At 38.4% G+C, this 22,255-nt stretch overlaps 1 protein-coding gene across 1 annotated transcript in view; it reads right to left on the minus strand.

The window, feature by feature from the left end:
* Nucleotides 1-399: 399 nt before the first annotated feature.
* Nucleotides 400-22,255, minus strand: part of LOC137423074 (myomesin-1) — a 126,461-nt gene continuing 104,605 nt past the window's right edge. Inside the window, exons 31-37 of the mRNA XM_068109864.2 lie at nt 21,235-21,273; nt 20,808-20,913; nt 11,819-11,982; nt 7,558-7,594; nt 1,939-1,961; nt 1,724-1,779; nt 400-1,494 (exon numbers count right to left, since the gene is read on the minus strand). Coding sequence (XP_067965965.2) covers nt 1,201-1,494; nt 1,724-1,779; nt 1,939-1,961; nt 7,558-7,594; nt 11,819-11,982; nt 20,808-20,913; nt 21,235-21,273 — 719 coding nt within the window. The 3' untranslated portion in view covers nt 400-1,200. The remainder of the gene's footprint in view (nt 1,495-1,723; nt 1,780-1,938; nt 1,962-7,557; nt 7,595-11,818; nt 11,983-20,807; nt 20,914-21,234; nt 21,274-22,255) is intronic.

Consider the following 22,255-nt stretch of genomic DNA (forward strand, 5'->3'; position numbering starts at 1 on the left):
GGCCTTGAGGTACACATCTGCCTCTAACCTGTCAAGCCTGGATTTGAATCTGGACCCAGCTATAAACTGTCATCCCAGTGTTTCATAAATGTGTGTGCTGTCCCTCGGAAGAACGTCCAACTGCTGACATTAAATATTCCATGGTGTTCTTGGCGAAGAGTAGGTGAACTATCATCGGCACCATGGTCAAATTTCAAATTCCTGCCCGAGCCAGCAGAGGGCATTGCATGATCAGCTCAGCCTGCCCTCACCCAATGATGCTACCCCACATTCTAGTGCTTCATTGGAACGAACGAAGAAGTCTTTTATGGAAGATTGTGATGGACAATACCATATTTCGTAATCGTCACAAGCCCGGTTGAATGCCCTGGTTGAAACAAATTCAACAATACAGCGACGCCATGATTGTAATCAATTTAATAGTGTGATCACACGTGGAAACAGATACACATGAGAAGCTTGTATTGCATTCGTGTTTATTGCCCACTGGCCATACACAACTGTGAGGAAGTTCTTTAGGACATGCCAATATTTTCAATTCCAAATCAGTGAAGCTCTGCATTCTGCCATGGCTAACACATAGAGATGCTCATTCTGTCATGGCCACCGCAGACCCGCAAACAAATTAGGCTTTTTCTGTTACCTCCATACCTAAGGAGCATTCCATATATAGTGCACGCAAACTGATATAATATTTGACACCCATGTCCTCCCTTCCCTTTGCTCTATATACTCCCAACCTCCACTACCTGTTCTTTGCCCTTATCTCCAACTTCATTACACTCCTTTCCTTCTCTTTCACTTCCCCCTTCCGTTTCTCAATTTTTTCCTGAAGTTAACTCCCTTATTATTTTTATATATGTTAAGTTAACCTATCTATATGTTAACTTATCTTATCTATATGTTAACTTAGCTATATGTTAAGTTATATAGTTAAGTTAAGTTATTAAGTTAAGTTAACTTATCCCTTAACATATGCAATATGTAGATTGTAGATGGCCACTTTTTAGGTATCCAATCTTGCTTTTCTTTTCTTCTATGGTCACATTTGTTAAAGCCTGTCCTTCCTTATCTTCACCCTATAATTCCCACCCAACTAAAACTCAACTAAAATCCTCATACACTTTCCCAAGACTCTCTAAATCCCTCTCTCCTTCCGATTTACTCCTGAAAACCGCCCAAAATACCTATAATCAGATCCTAGCCAGGTACTCTTTGGCCACTTCCTTCAGAACCCTCCACCTCCTCTGCCATGTCCTCTGGCCGATACACGCTGACTGTGAAGTCTCCCGTTTCGCCCCCATACTTGTTGCGAACCCGGATGCTGTACTTTCCCGAGTGCTCAGTGTGGATGCCTCGTATAGTGAAGGCGGCATGGCGGCCATCCTCAAACTTGGTGCTGAAATGCTCGTCAAGCTCAAGTTCTCGGTCATTGTGCATCCAGCAAACTTCTGGAGTTGGGTCGCCCCACAGGCTACACGTCAGGTTCAGTGTCTGCGGCACATGGGGTATTGAACAGCAGTTTAGAAAAATGGCCGCTGCCTCAATTTGTTCCTAACTTCACATGTGTTATTGTGCAAGCTGCTGTTCGAGAGTGAATCAATTCGGATTTTTGCCAAGACAGTGCCGACCGGACAAAAATTCACAAACTGTAAAATAAAAGTTTCAGTCATTCCACTTTGAGCACAAGTTGGATCTCATCTCAGGGGCACAAGCAACTCACCTTTCCTTCCTGAATTGCAACGACATCAGGAAGACCTCCCACTACTCGAGCACGATCTGAAAACAAAACCAGAAATCATCGTAGCCTTTTTGCTAATTTAATGTTTGATTTAAAATGAATCTCGTTTCAGATATTTATATGCAGCCAAACCTCAAATATGCATGCAGCTCTCTTTACGTTCATTTAATTCTGTATGGAAGCAGAATCTCACTTACTTTTCTCAGCAAGAGCTGCCGCCCTGCAGTGGTGAACGAGACAAAGAAGCAGTTTGATTAATTGGTGAAGTAAATGAGAAATTAACAATTGAGAAATTACTTGGTGTTGGGCTAAAACTCCTCTACTGAGGAAACTAATAAAATATCATTTAAACACTTTAGCTTTATAAATTTAGCATCCGCATGTTGCCCCACCATCCCATTGCTAATGTGTGGCCTTCTACCCTCTGTGAGTCCACTTGTCCATTAGCCAAGACTTTGTTACTGTTTGAAAGAACAAAAATAAAGTAATGTAACAGCTTAGATGATTTGTCAGATACACTACATGACCAAAAGTATGTGGACACCCGATCATCGAACATATCATTCCAAAATCATGGGCATTAATACGGAGTTTGTCCCCCCTTTGCTGCTACTATGTATAACAGCCTCCACTCTTCTGGGAAGGCTTTCCACTAGATTTTGGAACATTGCTGTGGGGATTTGCTCCCATTCAGCCACAAGAGCATTAATGAGGTCAGGTGCTGATGTTGGTCGATTAGGCCTCGCTCACAGTCGGTGTTCCAATTCATCCCAAAGGTGTTCGATGTGGTTGAGGTCAGGGCTTTGTGCAGGCCAGTCAAGTTCTTCCACACCGATCTCAACAAAGCATTTCTGTATGGACCTCACTTTGTGCATGGGGGCACTGCCATGCTGAAACAGGAAAGGGCCTTCCCCAAACTTTTGCCACAAAGTTGGAAGCACACAATCGCCTAGAATGTCATTGTATGCTGTAGCGTTAACATTTCCCTTCACTGGAACAGAGGGGCCTAGCCCGAACCATGAAAAACATCCCCAGACCATTATACCTCCTCCATCAAACTTTACAGTTGGCAATATGCATTCGGGCAGGTAGTGTTCTCCTGGCATCCACCGAACCCAGATTAGTCCGTCAGAATGCCAGATGGTGGAGCGTGATTCATCTATCCAGAGAACATGTTTACACTGCTCCAGAGTCCAATGGCGGCGAGCTTTACACCACTCCAGCCGACAGTTGGCATTGCACATGGTGATCTTAGGCTTGTGTCCGGCTGCTCGGCCATGGACACCCATTTCATGAAGCTCCCAACGAACAGTTGTTGTGCTGACGTTGTTTCCAGAGGCTGTTTGGAACTCGGTAGTGAGTGCTGCAACCAAGGGCAGACGATTTTTACATGCTATGCACTTCAGAACTTGGCGGTCCGGTTCTATGAGCTTGTGTTGCCTACCACTTCACCACTGAGCTGTTGTTGCTCCTAGACGTTTCCACTTCAAAATGACAGCACTTACAGTTGACCGGGGCAGCTCTAGCAGGGCAGAAATTTGATGAACTCACTTGTTGGAAAGGTGGCATCCTATGACGGTGCCACGTTGAAAGTCACTGAGCTCTTCAGTATGGCCCATTCTACTGCCAATGTTTGTCTATGGAGATTGCATGGCTGTGTGCTTGATTATATATATCTGTCAGTAATGGGTGTGGCTGAAACATGCACTAATTAGAAGAGGTGTCCGCATACTTTTGGTCATGTAGTGTATGTAACAATTATATACATTTGAATTTGATTATTTAAATAAACTCCTTAATGAGCTTCGACAATCAATTGTTAAATGTTTGCACTAAAAGTGGTGCATTGCTTTTCAGACTTTATATCTTTAATTCCTGCATAAACATTCAAGGTTCCCATTTTGGAGGTATTAAGTTCCAAGACAGTGATAAATTGTATACAAAATGTAAAACATGATTTTGTGCAAAGAAACATTTGGTGGCCCGAGCAATTGTCTTTCGCGAAGCAAATTTAATTTGGATGATGTTTATAAAGAATCATTTTTTTTCGGGATGCACTGTTGTACAGTCAATCAGATGGTAATTGAGGATTTTAGAAATTTGAAATTGTTGATCTGGTGTCATTTGACCGACGAGTGTGGAACGTGGAACACGAGTGTGGAAAATTCTCGAATTCATGATGTTGCGATATCGCGATAACTCCATGTGTAGAGTGGCAAACGAGACATATTCTTGGATGATATGTTTGTGCCGTTTTGAAAGAAAATAGACCATGTAGTTTTGATTCTGTTGAACTGGCTTGGTGTGCAGAACCGAGAGATAAGTGTTTTAGCATCCTGCCAAAGAAGTGAGGTTCATATGCGAAAAATGATGCTTTATGGACAAATTGTTGATATTGTGTATCAATACTGTTTCGCTGAGTAAACGCATGTTGGACATTGCATTAGGAATATGAATGACTGATTTGGGAGATTTCAATTTGTTGAAGTGATGATGATGGTTAATAGTGAAGAATCACTTTATAATTAAATAATTGTATCCGAATCCATATTCAGATCCTCACCAAAATCGAATTGATTCGTCCTTGTCACACATACAAACGGTCCACAAAGTTTTGTCCAGATCCGTCCATAACTTTTTGAGATATTGTGCTATGTATCGGTTTTAGCCTTATCATTCAATGGCGAAGAATCACTAAAAATGTAAATAACTCTCGTATCTGAATCCATATTCAGATATTTACCAAAATCGAATCGATTAGTCATTGTCACACCCACAACCTCTCCACCAAGTTTCATCCAAATCCATCCACAACTTTTTGAGATATCCTGCTATATCTCGTTTTTGGCACCATCTCCCAATGGTGAAGAATCATCTATCTATAATTCCAGTAATCTCTCTGTGTGTGTGTGTGTGTGTGTGTGTATGTCTGTGTGTTTGTCTGTGACCGCTGTTTCTCGACAACTACCGGTCCGATATACTTTAAACTTGCCAGGTATATTGCTGGGGACCCGAGGATATGCCTTTTCAAGGTTTCATATTAATCGGAGAAGTAGTTACCGAGCTATGTCCAAAAAACGATTCAACCAATCAGAGAGCAGCGAGCTATCACGTGTGCCGAACGTGGCGAACAGACTCTGCCTCGGACGGCACATTTGAGAGCGTATTCATTTATTTCACGTTGGCAAACTATGTTGCCGTTAAACTATGTTTTAAAACTAATTAAAACTAATTTGCGATTCATCGTAACTGCGATATGCGACCTTCCGGACAGTGAAGACTGCACTTCCGGCAGCCAATCACAGAACGCGTTGTTGCGTAGGCGTGGCCGATGTGAGAGCGAGCCGAGCCGAGCGCGTGCGCCATTACGGTTCGTAATTCGATTTCTTCCGGAGAAAATAATAATTTCTCGATTTCTTATGCGCATTATTTCTCCCAATTCAGTCAGAGCGAAGGGCGGAAGCGAAGAGCGTTGTTTTTTTTGTTTACGGGCGTACGGGCGTACGGGCGGGGTAGAGCGTACGGGTAGCGTTTTTTTTTTTTTTTGGCAAGGAACGGGCACCCACGTACGGGCATGCCCTAGTATAAACTAATTCTACCAGCCGGATCAGAATCCAGATCTTCAAAAAATCTAATCATTTCATCCTTCTCACATACACTATCTCTCTGCCAAATTTCGTCCGAATCCATCCACAACTTTTTGAGATATCTTGTTCACAGACAGACAAATGAAAAATCTCTCATAGAGCGACACTTGGTAAAACAGAACAAAGTAGCATGGCACTCAGTAGAGCATCCTTTTGACCTCAAAAATAATTACTGGTTGAATTCAGTGACCTGATATGGAAATCGTCTTCAAAGTTTAAGTCAATCGGATGAAAATTGACAATTTTAGAATTTTTTTTTTTTTTTTTTTTGTATACTGAATCGAGGCTCGTGAAAGAGCTAACATTTATTTCACAAACAAATCAACCAGACAAACAAAATATACAAAAAGAGGGAGCAGAAGACAAGATGGGGTTAGAAGGGGAAGCACACAACTACAACATTTGAGAGCAGGGAGAAGTGTGGGAGGGAGAGGGCTTGGGGGGAGGAGGCGTGGGAAAGGGGGGGGGGGGGGGAGGTATAAAACACAAGGGGACCGAAATTAGCGGGGGTAGAAAATATCAAGGTTTTGGATGGGGGAGGATAAGAGATGGTGGTGAACAGCTGTTTTAAAGACCTGGAGGGTGGAGTGGGATTGAAGAGAGTGAGGGAGTTTGTTCCAGAGGCGGGAGAAAAGAGGAATGAAGGAGTGAAGGTGAGCAGAAAGTCTAGATTTTGGCAGTTTAACCATAAGAGGGTTGCAGGCAGATCTTGTGCGACCTGTAGGAATATTTGGGGGACAGAGCCCAGAGAGAGCTGGGGGGGGGGCATGGCCAGAGAGGAGTCGGTAGAAGACGGAAAGACCACCAACCTGCCTGCGGTGAGTGAGTGAAAGGCCCTTGGAGTTAGCTTCATCGCGGGAGATTCCAATGATTCTGAACGCTTTGGTTTCAACAGCGTGAAGACGAGCTAGGTGTGAGGCAGGAGCACCAGACCAGAGGGGAGAGCAGTATTCCATAGAGCTGCGGATGAAAGCCTTGTATGTGGTAAGGAGCTCAGGTGTGCCAAGGAAGGACTTCGCACGACGGAGGATGCCCAGTCGGCGACTGGCTTTGGAGGCCAGATTTGAAATGTGGTTTTCCCAGGAAAGATCATGGCAAATAGTGAGACCCAAAAGCTTGAGTGACAGAACTTCATGGAGAGGATTATTCAGAAAGTGGATGGGAGGGTTGTCCAGTCGGTCTTTTCGGAGAGACATCGTAAGAGTGTGAGATTTATCAGGATTGAAAGACATGTTCCATTTGTTTGGTTTCGCCTATGTTGACCTATGTTGACCTTTTGGCCTATTGTGACCTCAAAAAATGTTGGTGGTTGAATTCAATTAGCTGATGTGAAATTCCTATTCAAATTTCAAGACAATCGGATGAAAATTGAGGATTTTAGAAATTCGAGAAAAATGGTTGACATTTGGCCTATGTTGACCTTTTGGCCAATGCTGATCTCAAAAATAGTTGGTGGTTGAATTCAGTTCGCTGATATAAAAATCCCATTCAAATTCCAAGTCATTCGGATGAAAATTGAGGATTAAAAAATTTGAAATGGTAGTTGACCTTTGGCCTATGTTGACCTTTTGGCCTATGCTGATCTCAAAAATAGTTTATGGTTGAATTCAGTTAGCTGATATGAAAATCCTATTCAAATTTCAAGTCAATCGGCTGAAAATTTAGGATTTTAGAAATTTGAAAAAGTGGTTGAACTTTGGCCTATGTTGACCTTTTGACTTCAAAAATATGTAGGATTTCGTCGGACCACGATCTCTACCATTTGGTGAAGTTTCGTGAAAATCAGTTTAAAATTGTGACCTGTACGCAAGTATAAGTGAGCGGACAGGTAAAAAACACACATCCAAACCGGAGTCATAAACAAACTTGTCCAAAAATATTTTTTTAACCAAGTAACAAACAGACAGGAGTGAAAACATAACCTCCATAAACATAAACATAAACATAACATTTGGTGGCGGAGGTAATAAGCATCCTTATATAAGTAATAAGCATCCTTAAGGTAATAAGCATCCTTAAGATAGTGAGAAGGTTGAACAAAAAGTCAAAAGTTAATTGATTTCCTATTATGGTGAAAGCTCCGAATAAATGCTACATTATTTCCAAATATTCATTTGTAATAACCTTTTTTGGTCATTTCCAGGGATGTTAGTCAATAAACACACTTACTTTAGTCTTTGATATTCAGCAACAGCTTCATCAAAATCTGCAAAATAAATGTTCCTTTGTCAGACATTTCAACCCATTAACTCGTATTTTATAGATTTTTTGCATAATATATTCGCTGCAACAAAGGATCCAATATGGACAGTAGAATACGTTGGTTCAGATACAGTGCTGGAAATATGGAAATACTGAAGAAGTAGCAAAATATGAATGGGAGTTGAAAAAGTTATATGAGCACTATGTTAACAACAGTCCAAGAAACACCACCAGTTGTGTTATTTAATTCATTTGTGTATGTGGAGTTTAGTAGAAACTAGATTAACACTCTTCGACGTCATGACATCGAACGATATGCCTCCGCTCACATTATTACATCATTATACAAACTAGTATCAAGTTTGATTTCAATCTCTTCAGCTGTTCTCAAGTTATCACATTTTGACCTAACATGACCTCTGACCTTTGATCTGTTGATGCCATAATCCAATCAGTTAATCTTCGCATCATATATACTTATGCCAAGTTTGTTCAAAATCCCATCACTGGTTCACGAGTTGGCGTGGCAACTTTATTTTTTACATAACATGACCTCTGACCTTTGACTTCTTGACCCCAAATTCTAAACAGTTCATCTTTTTATCATTATACATACCTGTACCAAGTTTGACTTGGATCCCTTCAGCCGTTCTTAAGCTGTCGCGGAAACGACATAATTGCAACTTAACATGACCTCTGATCTTTGTTCTTTTGACCCCAAAATCGAATGCAGTTTATCTTTGCATCATACAGTCATGGCCAAAAATATTGGCACCCTTGGACTTCTTTCAAATAATGCACCATTTTTTCCAGAAAGTTGTTGAAATTAAAAAATATTTGGGTATCCACATGTGTTTCTTTGGTTTGCAGAGGAACAAAACAAAAAAAGCTGAAAAAAATTACTAAATCTTAGCTTATACCACATAGAAATCCTAAAATGGCCCGCACAATATTATTGGCACCTTTTAGAAGTTGTTAGAAATATTTAGATTTCAAGCAGGTGATTCTCCTTTACTTTGGAATTGACCATACCTGTGGTGAGTTGCAGGTGCCTGTAATATAACAATCACTCATTCAAGCAGTTTGAATAGAGATAAGGAGTCATTCTGATGTTTTGTGTCACTGTGTGTACCACAATGAGCAAGGAAAAAAGAAAGAAAACCAGATAATTGTCTGAGGAGGTCAGACACAAGATTGTAGCCAAGCATGGACAATCTCAAGGCTACAAGTCCATCTCCAGAGATCTTGATGTTCCTGTGTCCACTGTACACAATATTATCAGGAAGATTAACGCCCATGGCACTGTATCCACCCTCCCTGGACATGGCCGCAAGAGAAAACTTCATCGAAGATTTCAGCAAAGGATTGCTTGAATGGTAGAGTAGGCATCTCGATCAACTGCCAAACAGATTCAAGCTGACCTTCAGACACAAGGTACAACAGTTTCAACTCACACCATCCATCACAAACTCAATGAAAGGGGGTTCTGTGGTAGGAGACCCAGGAGGACCCCACTGCTGAGAGAGAGACATAAGAAAGCCCAACTTGAGTTTTCCAAAACACACCTGAACAAGCGAAAATCCTTCTGGGAGAATGTCCTGTGGACAGATGAGACCAAATTAGAGTTTTTTGGTGAAGCACATCATCTCTATGTTTAAAGAAAACAAAATGAAGCCTTCAAAGAAAAGAACACCTTCTCTACAATCAAACATGTAGGAGGTTCAGTGATATTTTGTGGTTGCTGTGCTGCCTCTGCCACAGGGTGCCTTTAATGTGTGCATGGCATCATGAAATCAGGAGATCACCAAGGCATTTTTGAGCACAATGTTCAATCCAGGGTCAGAAAGCTGGGTCTCCGTCGAAGGTCATGGGTCTTGCAGAAGGCGAATTACCCCAAACACACTTCAAACAGCACCCAGAAATGGTTCAAGACAAAACTGTGCTGAAGTGGCCAGCAATGAATCCAGATATAAATTCCATTGAACACCTGTGGGGAGATCTGAAAACAGCAGTTGGGAGAAGGCACCCTTCAAATCTGGGAGAACTGGAGCAGTTTTCACAAGAAGAATGGGCCAAACTGCCAGTAGAGAGGTGTAGGAAGCTCATTCATGGATACAGGAAGCGCTTGACTGCAGTTATTTTGTCCAAAGGCTGTGCTACCAAATATTAAGTCTACGGTGTCAAAAATTTTATGAATTCCGTTTCATTATATTTTCTGATTTAAAAAGATATATTAACTTCTGAATCAAAAACAACGTTTCTGTAATATTAACAGTGAAATAAAGAATTGTGGAGACCAAATACTTTCGTCAATTTCAACATATTTTTATAGAAAATTGTGAGTTCTTTGAAAAAAGTGCCAGGGTGCCAATATTTTTGGCCACGACTATAATATATAATTACACCAAGTTTGGTGAAAATCCCATGACTGGTTCACAAGTTAGATCGGTAACAGAATTTTTACTTGACCGGGCGTCAAAGAAAATATTATTCAAAAAAAACTCGATGCCATCATTGGCACCAGGCCTGAAAAGACTTATCAAGCATACAGTTAGGCAATCGCATCGCCGCAGCCTGAGATAGTATAAATGGTGAACTCTGCTCATGGCTCGGAACAGAAAGAATGCTCATGTCACTTGAAATGGAATACTTCATCGTGTGAACGAGGCAATAGATACTCATTCATACGAAGCATTCTCAATGTAAGCGTAGCTGCTGACAAGTAACAAAAGCAAAAGGCGGAAATGGGAATTGTACCACAAAGAGCAAGATGAGCAAAGCTCAGATATAATAATAATAATAATAATAATAATGCATTTATTTTATATAGCGCTTTTCAGGAAGCCCAAAGACGCTTTGACAGAGTGCAAAACATAATGCATAGCAAAACATAAAAACAATTGCAAAAAAAGAAGAATCAATAGGGAAATATTCAAAGCACAAAGGAGGGAGAAGGAGAGGAGATAGTCAGGGGTTAGATGCTGTGGGTTAAATGTTGAATGCAGTGTTGAACAGGTGGGTCTTGAGTGATGTTTTGAATGTGGTGAGTGAGGAGGAGTCTCTAATGGTGTGAGGTAGCGAGTTCCAGAGGGTGGGAGCAGCGATGGAGAAGGCCCTGTCCCTGTCCCTGTCCTGTCCCTGTCAAAGCAGCCAAGGTCCAAAATGTGACCACGGTTATGGGTAGGAAAGTTGACATGTTGAGTGAGGTTAAAGCAGGTGAGTAAATCAGTGAAGTCAGTGGTTAGCGTGGAGTCAGTGGAGTCCATGTGGATATTGAAATCACCAAGGAGGAGGATTGAGGGGGAGAGGGAACATAGCTGGGTCAGAAAGTAGGAGAAGTCAGACAGGAATGATGGGTGTGGTTTGGGATGGCGGTAGACAACAGCCATGACTGACTGTGTGTGACCAGAGAGTTTAAAAGCCAGGTGTTCAAATGATGGAGCAGATGAGATGGAGATGAGGTTGGTCTTGATGTCTTGTCGGTGAATAACGGCAATTCCACCACCTCGGCCCTCCGAGCGTGGTTTATTGATGTAAGAATATAAGACCATCAATATAATTGATGTAAGATGTAAGAATAGATATGAGCTCTTTATCGATAAATCCAAGTTAAAAAATGTTCAGTAATGGTGTACAATTGTTAGTTTGTTTTAAAAGTAGACAGAGCAATATCATAGTCAATTTGCAATATCTATAGTAAATCATGTGGAGGATTAGTTGAAGTCTGCGGCTTCATCCTAGCCAACAATATCGATGGTAGCAATAATAAATTCACCACCTAGTTGCAATTACCCATTATTTGTGACTTCTCTCTGTGTATTGCTTTATGTTTCCATAAGAATTTCCAAATTATGCATGTCTCATGCCAATTCAGCATTGAGGCATCATTTTGAAATCTATATAAGGATTACCACAATGAATACTTGGTGGTTGTATTATATTATGTATTTCTTATCGGATGGTCTCCATCCATGTTTAAAGATAACAGAACTAATTTGGCAATATGGATGAAACTGTCCGTGAACTGGAAGCATTGAAGTACAAGTACCATCAAATAACGCAAATTTTAAATCGGTCAAATATACTTACTATCGTTTTATTCAATCCTGATTATTAGTCGATGCATATATAAACATATGATGAAATGATACGAGGTATTCCATTATTGAACCGACAATTTGGCATGAGACATTTGAGTAGTATAAAGTTTCATTGAAGCAAAACTCACCATCCCCAGCGAGCTCAATGGTTCGTTGATGGGTCTTCTTGCCGTCGAACAGCTCCAGGTTGTAGCGACCCTTGTCACGGTCATTCGGATCGGAAATGAGCAGCCATATCTGGTTATGTGTTACACCACTACGAGTCTTGTCTGTGGAAGCCAGTTTGGTGTTCCTGTAGTAAAAAATAATATTTTGCTAAGTTTTGCACATTTGATTGACAATCAGATCTACTCTTTCTAAACATGGTTCAATTTTAAAAAGATGGACACTTGTTTATCTTTGCTTTAAAACTTTTCCTTCAGTATTGATTTACTATCATGCAGTGAATTGAGAGAATACAATTAAACTTACTCAAGAAAAGACCCAGAAGGTAGAAATCTATAGCAATAAGTCTGTCATGATGGAGTGTCATATAATGGTAGACTTATGGCATTCATGAAGGAACCATCGTTACCTTTGCTGCCTTATCCACCAACCTGCCTACCTGTTAGACCTGGTACCACGAAGCTTTTTCTGTTTGCTTCATCAAAGTTCACAGCTTCATGTCAAGATATTTTGATCGCATGTTCAGTAAAACAATGTACCACAACTTACAGATGGACTAGAAATGAATTAACTGAAGTTTATGTGACTCCGGTAGAGGTGCCATCTTGAAAATTAAACTTGGAGATGTTAAGAACGGGCCAATTACATAATGCTGTACCCTAAATTTACCAACCTCTCTACCAAACAAATGTCAATTGGATCCTGCCAGGTAATATAAAACTTCAATTTGGTAAATATAGCTTTGATTAAGTTGCATTTTGAGAAATGCCCTGGTTATAAACCGGATACACTCACAATAAAAAAGGATAATTTAACTTCAAAAGAACGAGAAACCATCGATTACAATCTGCTTCAACATAGCTTCAAGACTATGATCATCCGTCAATGGAGAATAAGTGACTTACAGACTTCCGCAAGTGATACTGACTCAAGAAAAGTTGGTATATGATAAGGGTTGATTAGTTCAGCAAGGGCAAACAGAAAATCGCACACATGAAGAACAGGACTCTCCTAAAAAATAGGCCTACGGGAAAGTTGGTGTCTTTATAGACCATGGGATAACCACTAAAACTGGTCATTTTCGTGGGGCCTCGTCTCAAACCACACGGTAAATGGTTACTAAGGGTATTTGAGGGTGCTGAATCCAAATATGAATGTTGCCAATCCTGAAAATTGCATATAAGCATTTATAATGAATTCTAGTTTTTTCAGCCTAATTTCTTCATTGTGTATATAAAACAATATAAAAATGCAGTTATTTGGAGATTAAAAGGAGATAAATCAAAAAAATGAATGCTAACAATCCATACACTAGGCTTGGCCATATCATCTTTACTTTATAATGTATGTACATTTATTTATGTATTTTACTGTTTTAGCCTTAAAAAAAATTTGGGTAGAATATTGTATGGGAGTACATAGATTTTTACTCTTGAATGGGTTAAGGATGCTGAATGCAAACAAGAATGTTACTTGGCTTGAAAAATTAATTCTGCTCACATGCATTGTACGGTTTGGTTTTAATAACTAGAAACGGTACACGCCCTATGGGCGGGGCTTCAATTGGGAAGCCCAAATGAAAAGGTAAAATATCAGAAATTGAAGGCTTTTTTATTTTAAACGATACATATAAACATCCGTTAAATGATATCACACGCAAATCATCAAAACCTAAACAGTATCTCACTATAATTCACCAATTGTCCCACAGTGATCGATACACTATGATCGTGATGATCGTGATCGTGAATCGTGATCAAGAATCGTGTTCACAATCGCTATGTCATATGTACTCTCGATACGTGTTTCCTTCAGTTGAAATGGGTTAGAATTCTCTCAAGCAGGGATTCAACCCGTGTCCTTATAAAATGTCTTTGGCCGAGGTCACCGAGTTCGATCTGTGCAGCTGTGCAGCCATCGGTGCAGCCGTTTGTGCGGCACCCGGGAAAACAACATCGTCACAATGAAAACATCGTCACAATGAACGTTATGCGAACGCGAATGTTATGCGGGAGTCCAAACCTGAGGATGCTGGAGACAAAAGCTGAAATTGGGAAAACTAAATAGCCTATTTTACTCCTGGAGATACCAGATTTATCCACCCAAAATATCGTTGCGATAGGTTCAGCAGTTTTTATGGTACCTTCGAATGGACAGACAGACGGATGGACATTTGGTGAATTATAGTAAGATGTAATGTACTGTACATATATAGGCATACAATGTTTAATTGTATATTCCACGGACATACAGTCACATGAAAAAGTAAGTACACCAAATGTAAAGTTTTGACTTTTTCAACATATTTCAATATACAGCTATTTGATCTTCATTTCAACAATATTGACAGATAAAGGTGATATAATATAGCAAATATCATGAAGCATTTACATTTTGTAGTCCATTGTATGATTTAAATAAACATAAATGCAAATTTCGCATGTGGAAAAAGTAAGTACACCCTTGGCTCTAATAGGTGGTATTTCCCCCTTTCGCAGAAACAACCTCAAGTAGGCGTTTCTTCTAACTGTCTACCAGTCTCTGACATTGACTGGGAGAAATTTTTGCCCACTTCTCCATGCAGAATTCTTTCAGCTGTGCGATGTTTGAGGGGTTTCTTGCATGCACAGCTTGTTTCAAATCCCCCCACAACATCTTGGTGGGATTTAGATCCGGGCTTTGACTTGGCCATTCCAGAACCTTCCATTTCTTTATTTTCAGCCATTCCTTGTTGGATTTACTGGTATGTTTAGGGTCTTTGTCATGTTGCAAGATCCACCTTCGGTTGAGCTTCAACTTTTCGACAGATGGCTTCACATTGTCCTCAAGCACCCTCTGGTACAATGAAGAATTCCTAGTGGATTATATGATAGTGAGCTGCCCAGGCCCTGATGCATCAAAGCTGCCCCAAACCATAATATTTCCACCACCATGCTTTACAGTTGGTATCAGGTTCTTGTGGTCAAATCCTGTCTTTGGTTTTCGCCAAACATGTCTTCTGGTACTGTGGCCAAATAGCTCTCCTTTGACTCATATGTCCAGAGCACATTGTTCCAGAAGTGCTGGTCTTTGCCTAGGTGTTCATTGGCAAACTTTAGTCTTGCCCTGATGTTCTTTCTGGACAGCAAAGGTTTCCTCCTGGCACACCTCCCATGAAGATCAAATTTGTGCAGCCTCTTTCCAATGGTAGACTCGTGCAATTTGACATCAACAGTGGCAAGAGCTACCTGTAGGTCCCGTGATGACATTCTGGAGTTCTTAGAGACTTCTTTCAGCATCTTGCGGTCTGCGCTTGGGCTGAACTTCCTGGGGCGGCCTGGCCTGAACAAGTTGGCAGTTGATTGGAATCTTCTCCACTTGCAGATGATCTTCTGGACAGTCGAATGATTGATTTCAAATTGTTTGGAGATCTTTTCAAATCCCTTCCCAGACTCGTAGGCATCTATAACCTTCTTTCTAAATGCCTCAGAGAGCTCTTTTGATCTAGGCATGGTGACGCCGCACACTTCAACAACAAAGAGCAAACCAAACGAAATGTCTGAGGTTTAAATAAGACAGGTTCCTCCAAGATCCTCTCTAACGATGTTCTAATCATTTGCACCTGAGCTGGTGCACCTGATTCTAATTTGAGGTATTTGAAGTAGTGATAAATGTAGGGGTGTACTTACTTTTTCCACATGCGAAATTGGCATTTATGTTTATTTAAATTATACAATGGACTACAAAATGTAAATGTTTCATGATATTTGTTATATTATATCACCTTTATCTATCAATATTGTTGAAATGAAGATCAAATAGCTGTATGTTGAAATATGTTGAAAAAGTCAAAACTTTACATGGGGTGTACTTACTTTTTCACGTGACTGTACATGTACATGTGTACCGGAATCCTCTGAAACTACAGGGAAATGAGGTGTGAGGAAATTTGACAACCGTTTCATATCTGCTAAGCATTGAAATAATATCCTTCATCATGGCAGTAATCAAATTGATTTTAAAATCATTTGTGATATAAATGAAATCCTCTTCTTTATTCAATTATCATTGGAAATAAAAGTTTTCTGGAAACGGTGTGTGTAATTGAGTTGTGTTAATCAGTGAATATACGTGTATATTCGCATGCCCAGTTCAACAGTATACTGCATATACATCACAACCACCATCCTTCAAAAATATTTAGCATCATTCTTCTGCTCCAAACTTCACCATCCTTCAAAAATGCACCATCCTTCAAAAAATGCACCATCCTTCAAAAAATGCACCATGCTTCAAAAATTCACCATACTTCAAAAATTCACCATCCTTCAAAAAAAAATCACCATCCTTAAAAAAATGCACCATCCTTAAAAAAATGCACCATGCTTCAAAAAGTCACCATCCTTCAAAAAATGCACCATGCTTCAAAAATTCACCATCCCTCAAAAAAAAAAAAATCACCATCCTTCAAAAATGCACCATGCTTTAAAAATTCACCATCCTTCAAAAAAGTCACCATCCTTCAAAAAATGCACCTTGCTTAAAAAAAATAATCACTATCCTTCAAAAATGCACCATGCTTCAAAAAATGCATCATGCTTCAAAAATTCACCATCCTTCAAAAATTGCAGCATGCTTCACAAATTCACCATCCTTCAAAAATTGCACCATGCTTCAAAAATTCACCATCCTTCAAAAAAAAAAATCACCATCCTTCAAAAATGCACCATGCTTCAAAAAATGCATCATGCTTCAAAAATTCACCATCCTTCAAAAATTGCAGCATGCTTCACAAATTCAGCATCCTTCAAAAATTTCACCATGCTTCAAAAATTCACCATCCTTCAAAAATTGCACCAGGCTTCAAAAATTTCCCATCCTTCAAACCAAAAAAAATCAACATCCTTCAAAAAATGCACCATGCTTAAAAAATTCACCATCCTTCAAAAAATGCAACATGCTTCTAAATTCACCATCCTTAAAAAAAAAAAAAAAATGAACCATGCTTCAAAAAATGCACCATGCTTCGAAAATTCACCATCCTTCAAAAAATGCAACATGCTTCAAAAATTCACCATCCTTCAAAAATTGCACCATACTTCAAAAAATGCACCATGCTTCAAAAATTCACCATCCTTCAAAAAATGCAACATGCTTCAAAAATTCACCATCCTTCAAAAATTGCACCTTACTTCAAAAAATGCAACATGCTTCAAAAATTCACCATCTTTCAAAAAATACACCATGCTTCAAAAATTGCACCATGCTTCAAAAATTCACCATCCTTCAAAAAAAATATCACCATCCTTCAAAAATGCACCATGCTTCAAAAAATGCATCATGCTTCAAAAATTCACCATCCTTCAAAAATTGCACCATGCTTCACAAATTCACCATCCTTCAAAAATTGCACCATGCTTCAAAAATTCACCATCCTTCAAAAATTGCACCAGGCTTCAAAAAATGCAACATGCTTCAAAAATTCACCATCCTTCAAAAAAAAATATCACCATCCTTCAAAAATGCACCATGCTTCAAAAAATGCACCATGCTTCAAAAATTCACCATCCTTCAAAAAATGCAACATGCTTCAAAAATTCACCATCCTTCAAAAATTGCACCATGCTTCAAAAATTCACCATCCTTCAAAAATTGCACCATGCTTCAAAAAATGCAACATGCTTCAAAAATTCACCATCCTACAAAAAATGCACCATGCTTCAAATATTCACCATCCTTCAAAAAATGCAACATGCTTCTAAATTTACCATCCTTAAAAAAAAAAATGAATCATGCTTCAAAAAATGCACCATGCTTCAAAAATTCACCATCCTTTAAAAAATGCAACATGCTTCAAAAATTCACCATCCTTCAAAAATTGCACAATGCTTCAAAAATTCACCATCCTTCAAAAATTGCACCAGGCTTCAAAAATTCCCCATCCTTCAAGCAAAAAAAAATCAACATCCTTCAAAAAATGCACCATGCTTCAAAAATTCACCATCATTCAAAAATTGCAGCATGCTTCACAAATTCACCATCCTTCAAACATTTCACCATGCTTCAAAAATTCACCATCCTTCAAAAATTGCACCAGGCTTCAAAAATTCCCCATCCTTCAAACAAAAAAAAATCAACATCCTTCAAAAAATGCACCATGCTTAAAAAATTCACCATCCTTCAAAAAATGCAACATGCTTCTAAATTCACCATCCTTAAAAAAAAAAAATGAACCATGCTTCAAAAAATGCACCATGCTTCGAAAATTCACCATCCTTCAAAAAATGCAACATGCTTCAAAAATTCACCATCCTTCAAAAATTGCACCATACTTCAAAAAATGCACCATGCTTCAAAAATTCACCATCCTTCAAAAAATGCAACATGCTTCAAAAATTCACCATCCTTCAAAAATTGCACCTTACTTCAAAAAATGCAACATGCTTCAAAAATTCACCATCTTTCAAAAAATACACCATGCTTCAAAAATTGCACCATGCTTCAAAAATTCACCATCCTTCAAAAAAAAATATCACCATCCTTCAAAAATGCACCATGCTTCAAAAAATGCATCATGCTTCAAAAATTCACCATCCTTCAAAAATTGCACCATGCTTCACAAATTCACCATCCTTCAAAAATTGCACCATGCTTCAAAAATTCACCATCCTTCAAAAATTGCACCAGGCTTCAAAAAATGCAACATGCTTCAAAAATTCACCATCCTTAAAAAAAAAATATCACCATCCTTCAAAAATGCACCATGCTTCAAAAAATGCATCATGCTTCAAAAATTCACCATCCTTCAAAAAATGCAACATGCTTCAAAAATTCACCATCCTTCAAAAATTGCACCATGCTTCAAAAATTCACCATCCTTCAAAAATTGCACCATGCTTCAAAAAATGCAACATGCTTCAAAAATTCACCATCCTACAAAAAATGCACCATGCTTCAAAAATTCACCATCCTTCAAAAAAAAAATCACCATCCTTCAAAAAATGCACCATGCTTCAAATATTCACCATCCTTCAAAAAATGCAACATGCTTCTAAATTTACCATCCTTAAAAAAAAAAATGAATCATGCTTCAAAAAATGCACCATGCTTCAAAAATTCACCATCCTTTAAAAAATGCAACATGCTTCAAAAATTCACCATCCTTCAAAAATTGCACAATGCTTCAAAAAATGCACCATGCTTCAAAAATTCACCATCCTTCAAAAATTGCACTATGCTTCAAAAATACACCATCCTTCAAAAAATGCACCATGCTTCAAAAATTCACCATCATTCAAAAAATGAACCATGCTTCAAAAATTCACCATCCTTCAAAAATTGTACCATGCTTCAAAAATACGCCATCCTTCAAAAATTGCACCATGCTTCAAAAAATGCACCATGCTTCAAAAATTCACCATCATTCAAAAAATGCAACATGCTTCAAAAATTCACCATCCTTCAAAAATTCACCATAATTTATGAATCATCCATCATCCTACAAAAACCATTCTTAATCCACCATCATTAAGAAATCATGTACATGCAGGTTCGACTTACCGTACCGATCTAAATAAACTTCCACAAAGAAAATGCAATGATTTTCAAATTGGCAACTACCTCTCACTGTGTTCACCATAACGTGTGCATATCGCATTTTTCAAATGTATGTCTGTGAATTTTGGGGATGTTTATTTAGACTTTTAGAGCGACAGATGTGCTTAAATAAAAAAACAACCTTTGACAAATTTATTACAAAGAAATAATCTCTTAGTGTTTAATGTTTAGCAGAAACTCAGATTAAGTACAATTTCACTAACATTGATAATTATATGGATTCTTGTTCTGATGATAACATACATCTATTTCCCAGTAATGTGACATCTTAACTTTTAACTTTTTAGTCCATCGATCAATCAAATCCTCTTTTTAATTTCTTGTACATGTAATAAGTCTTGTACAGGTAACATGCAGGTTTGATTTGTGGCTAAATATCCACTGAGATTGTACGAAAATTACAATGTAAAATTAGAAGTGTGATCATCTCGCAAAAGATTACCTGCAGCATTCAACAAACACCAATATCATTAAGGAGGATACCTTAATATTAATTCTGTCCTTATAAACACTCAACAAAAATGAATGAAACAAATCCATGGAAACAAAGCCAATCAGGTTATCCTTAGAAAATACCGATCAAACTGATAAAAATAACCCTACATATGAACACGTACAAAAAAATTATCAGTCACTAAAGTATTTCCAATTTCATTACTTCTTCGCGTGCGAATGTAGCGTGAATAACATCGAACGAGCCTGATAGTGTAGGCCTGTACAATACACACTATAGGATAGCACGAACGAGCCGAATACGCGGGCGAATGGCGGTCTCTCCAGTGCTATTCATAGTACTAATTTCCGACATATTTTTGAATATTCTGAAATCAGGAGCAAAAAAAAAGGGAGTGGCAACATATAAGATCAGTTTTACAATTTTATTTAAAATGTTTACATGTGAAAAAATGGTGGTTTGGTTTGAGGCCCTAAGAAAATGAACAATTTTAGTGGTCATCCCATGGCCTAAACGAAGAAATGAAGCTGAAAAAAACAACAATAGAATACATTATAAATGCTTATATCATAAAAACGTGCAATTTTCAGAATTGGCAACATTCATACCTTCAGCACCCTCAAATACCCTTAGTAACCATTTTTCGTGTGGTTTGAGAGGAGGCCCCACGAAAATGAAGAACTAAACATATATTTCAATTCCATCCCATGGTCCATTACTCTGATTATGTTACAACTGCTTAATGTCCTCCCACCTGCATCCTTTTCTGGTCCCACATTATAAAACCACTTTTGGCAGTTCTCCCTGAGCCTAGAACCAAATAACCAGAGACGAGCATGCTACAGACTGAGCAACCGTGCTCCATGGATTAATCAGCAAACCTAACCAAAAGGGCACTTTACCTCTGAAACCAAGAGATCTTGAGTTCCTCAGGATAGAATGTGACATTGCTGTACAGTTTGATCCCCTCAGCAGTTGGCTGCATCTTGAGAGGTGTTGCAGACTCCGCTGTAACAAGCAAACTCGGGGTAAATGAATATTAATCGGACTGATGACCTTTTTATAATGTATGTATCTTACCATTATAATGATTTTACTGCTCATTATAATGATTGTAATGATTATAAATATAATATTTTATAAATAAATTATTTAAAAAATTGATTTAAATTTAAAATTTCAATTTAAATTTGAGGAATTTTTTATTTCATTTATTTATAATTTTAAATTTTATCAATAAATATAATATTATAAATGATTAGAAATATAATATATAATCATTATAATGATTATAAATTATTATAAAGTATGTATCTTATGACAACTTACCGCTGTATCTTGCAACCTCCTTCATGAGTTCATCAAACACTAGAAATAAACAAACAGTGGGACATAGTGAGAGAGAGCAATGCAATCCAGCACATTTACAGCATGATTTGATTAAAAATAAATTGGCCTTTATCTCTTTGTATTCACTTTATAGACTAGCATTTTATTTCGATTTACATATTTCATTTCACATTTACTTTTAATCATCATTTTATTTATTTATTTCGACTTTTGTTGTTTACATTTAATGTTTACATTGTTGACATCTACTTTTATTGCCACTATTTTCTTTCGCATTCATTTATTATTTATTGATTCATGAACTTACTACACTCAGCATAATCAATAGCGTACACTCAAAGAATAGTTGGTAACATATTTGCCTGAACACATCCTGTCGTTCAAAATGATTCACAAAAACAATGTAAACTACAACGGCACTCTGTACAGCGCATACCTCCACCAGGCTCAACAGTTTATGTTTTGCATCCCACTGATAAACCAGATCTGTATTCGGACATGAATCAAAATCTAATCACCTTGTTCTTGTCACTTACCCAACTCATCCACCAAGATTTGTCATAATTCGTCCACAACGTTTTGTGATATCGTACAACCTGTAGTTTTTTGCCCCATCACTCAATGGTGAAGAATCACATAAGAAAAAAAAAACAAAAAAAAACTCGTATCCGGATCTGTATCCTCACCAAAATCGAACTGATTTGTCCTTGTCACACCCTCAACCAGTCCACCCAGTTTCGTCGGAATCTGTCCATAAGGTTTTGAGATGTTGTGCTGTATATCAGTTTAGCCCTATCAGGTAATGGTGAAGAATCACTTAAAAAATTCTCTGATCTGGATCTGGACTGGAATCTTCACCAAAATCGAATCAATTCTTCCTCATCTCACACCCGACCAATCCATGTCCAAATCCATTCAAAACTTTAAGATATCGTGCTATATATTGGTTTTGGCCCTATCTCTCAATGGTGAAGAATTACTGTAAAAATTCGAGTATCCG

This window comes from Myxine glutinosa, chromosome 3 (assembly GCF_964187855.1).
Source record: "Myxine glutinosa chromosome 3, kmMyxGlut1.1, whole genome shotgun sequence".
NCBI classification, from domain to species: domain Eukaryota; kingdom Metazoa; phylum Chordata; class Myxini; order Myxiniformes; family Myxinidae; genus Myxine; species Myxine glutinosa.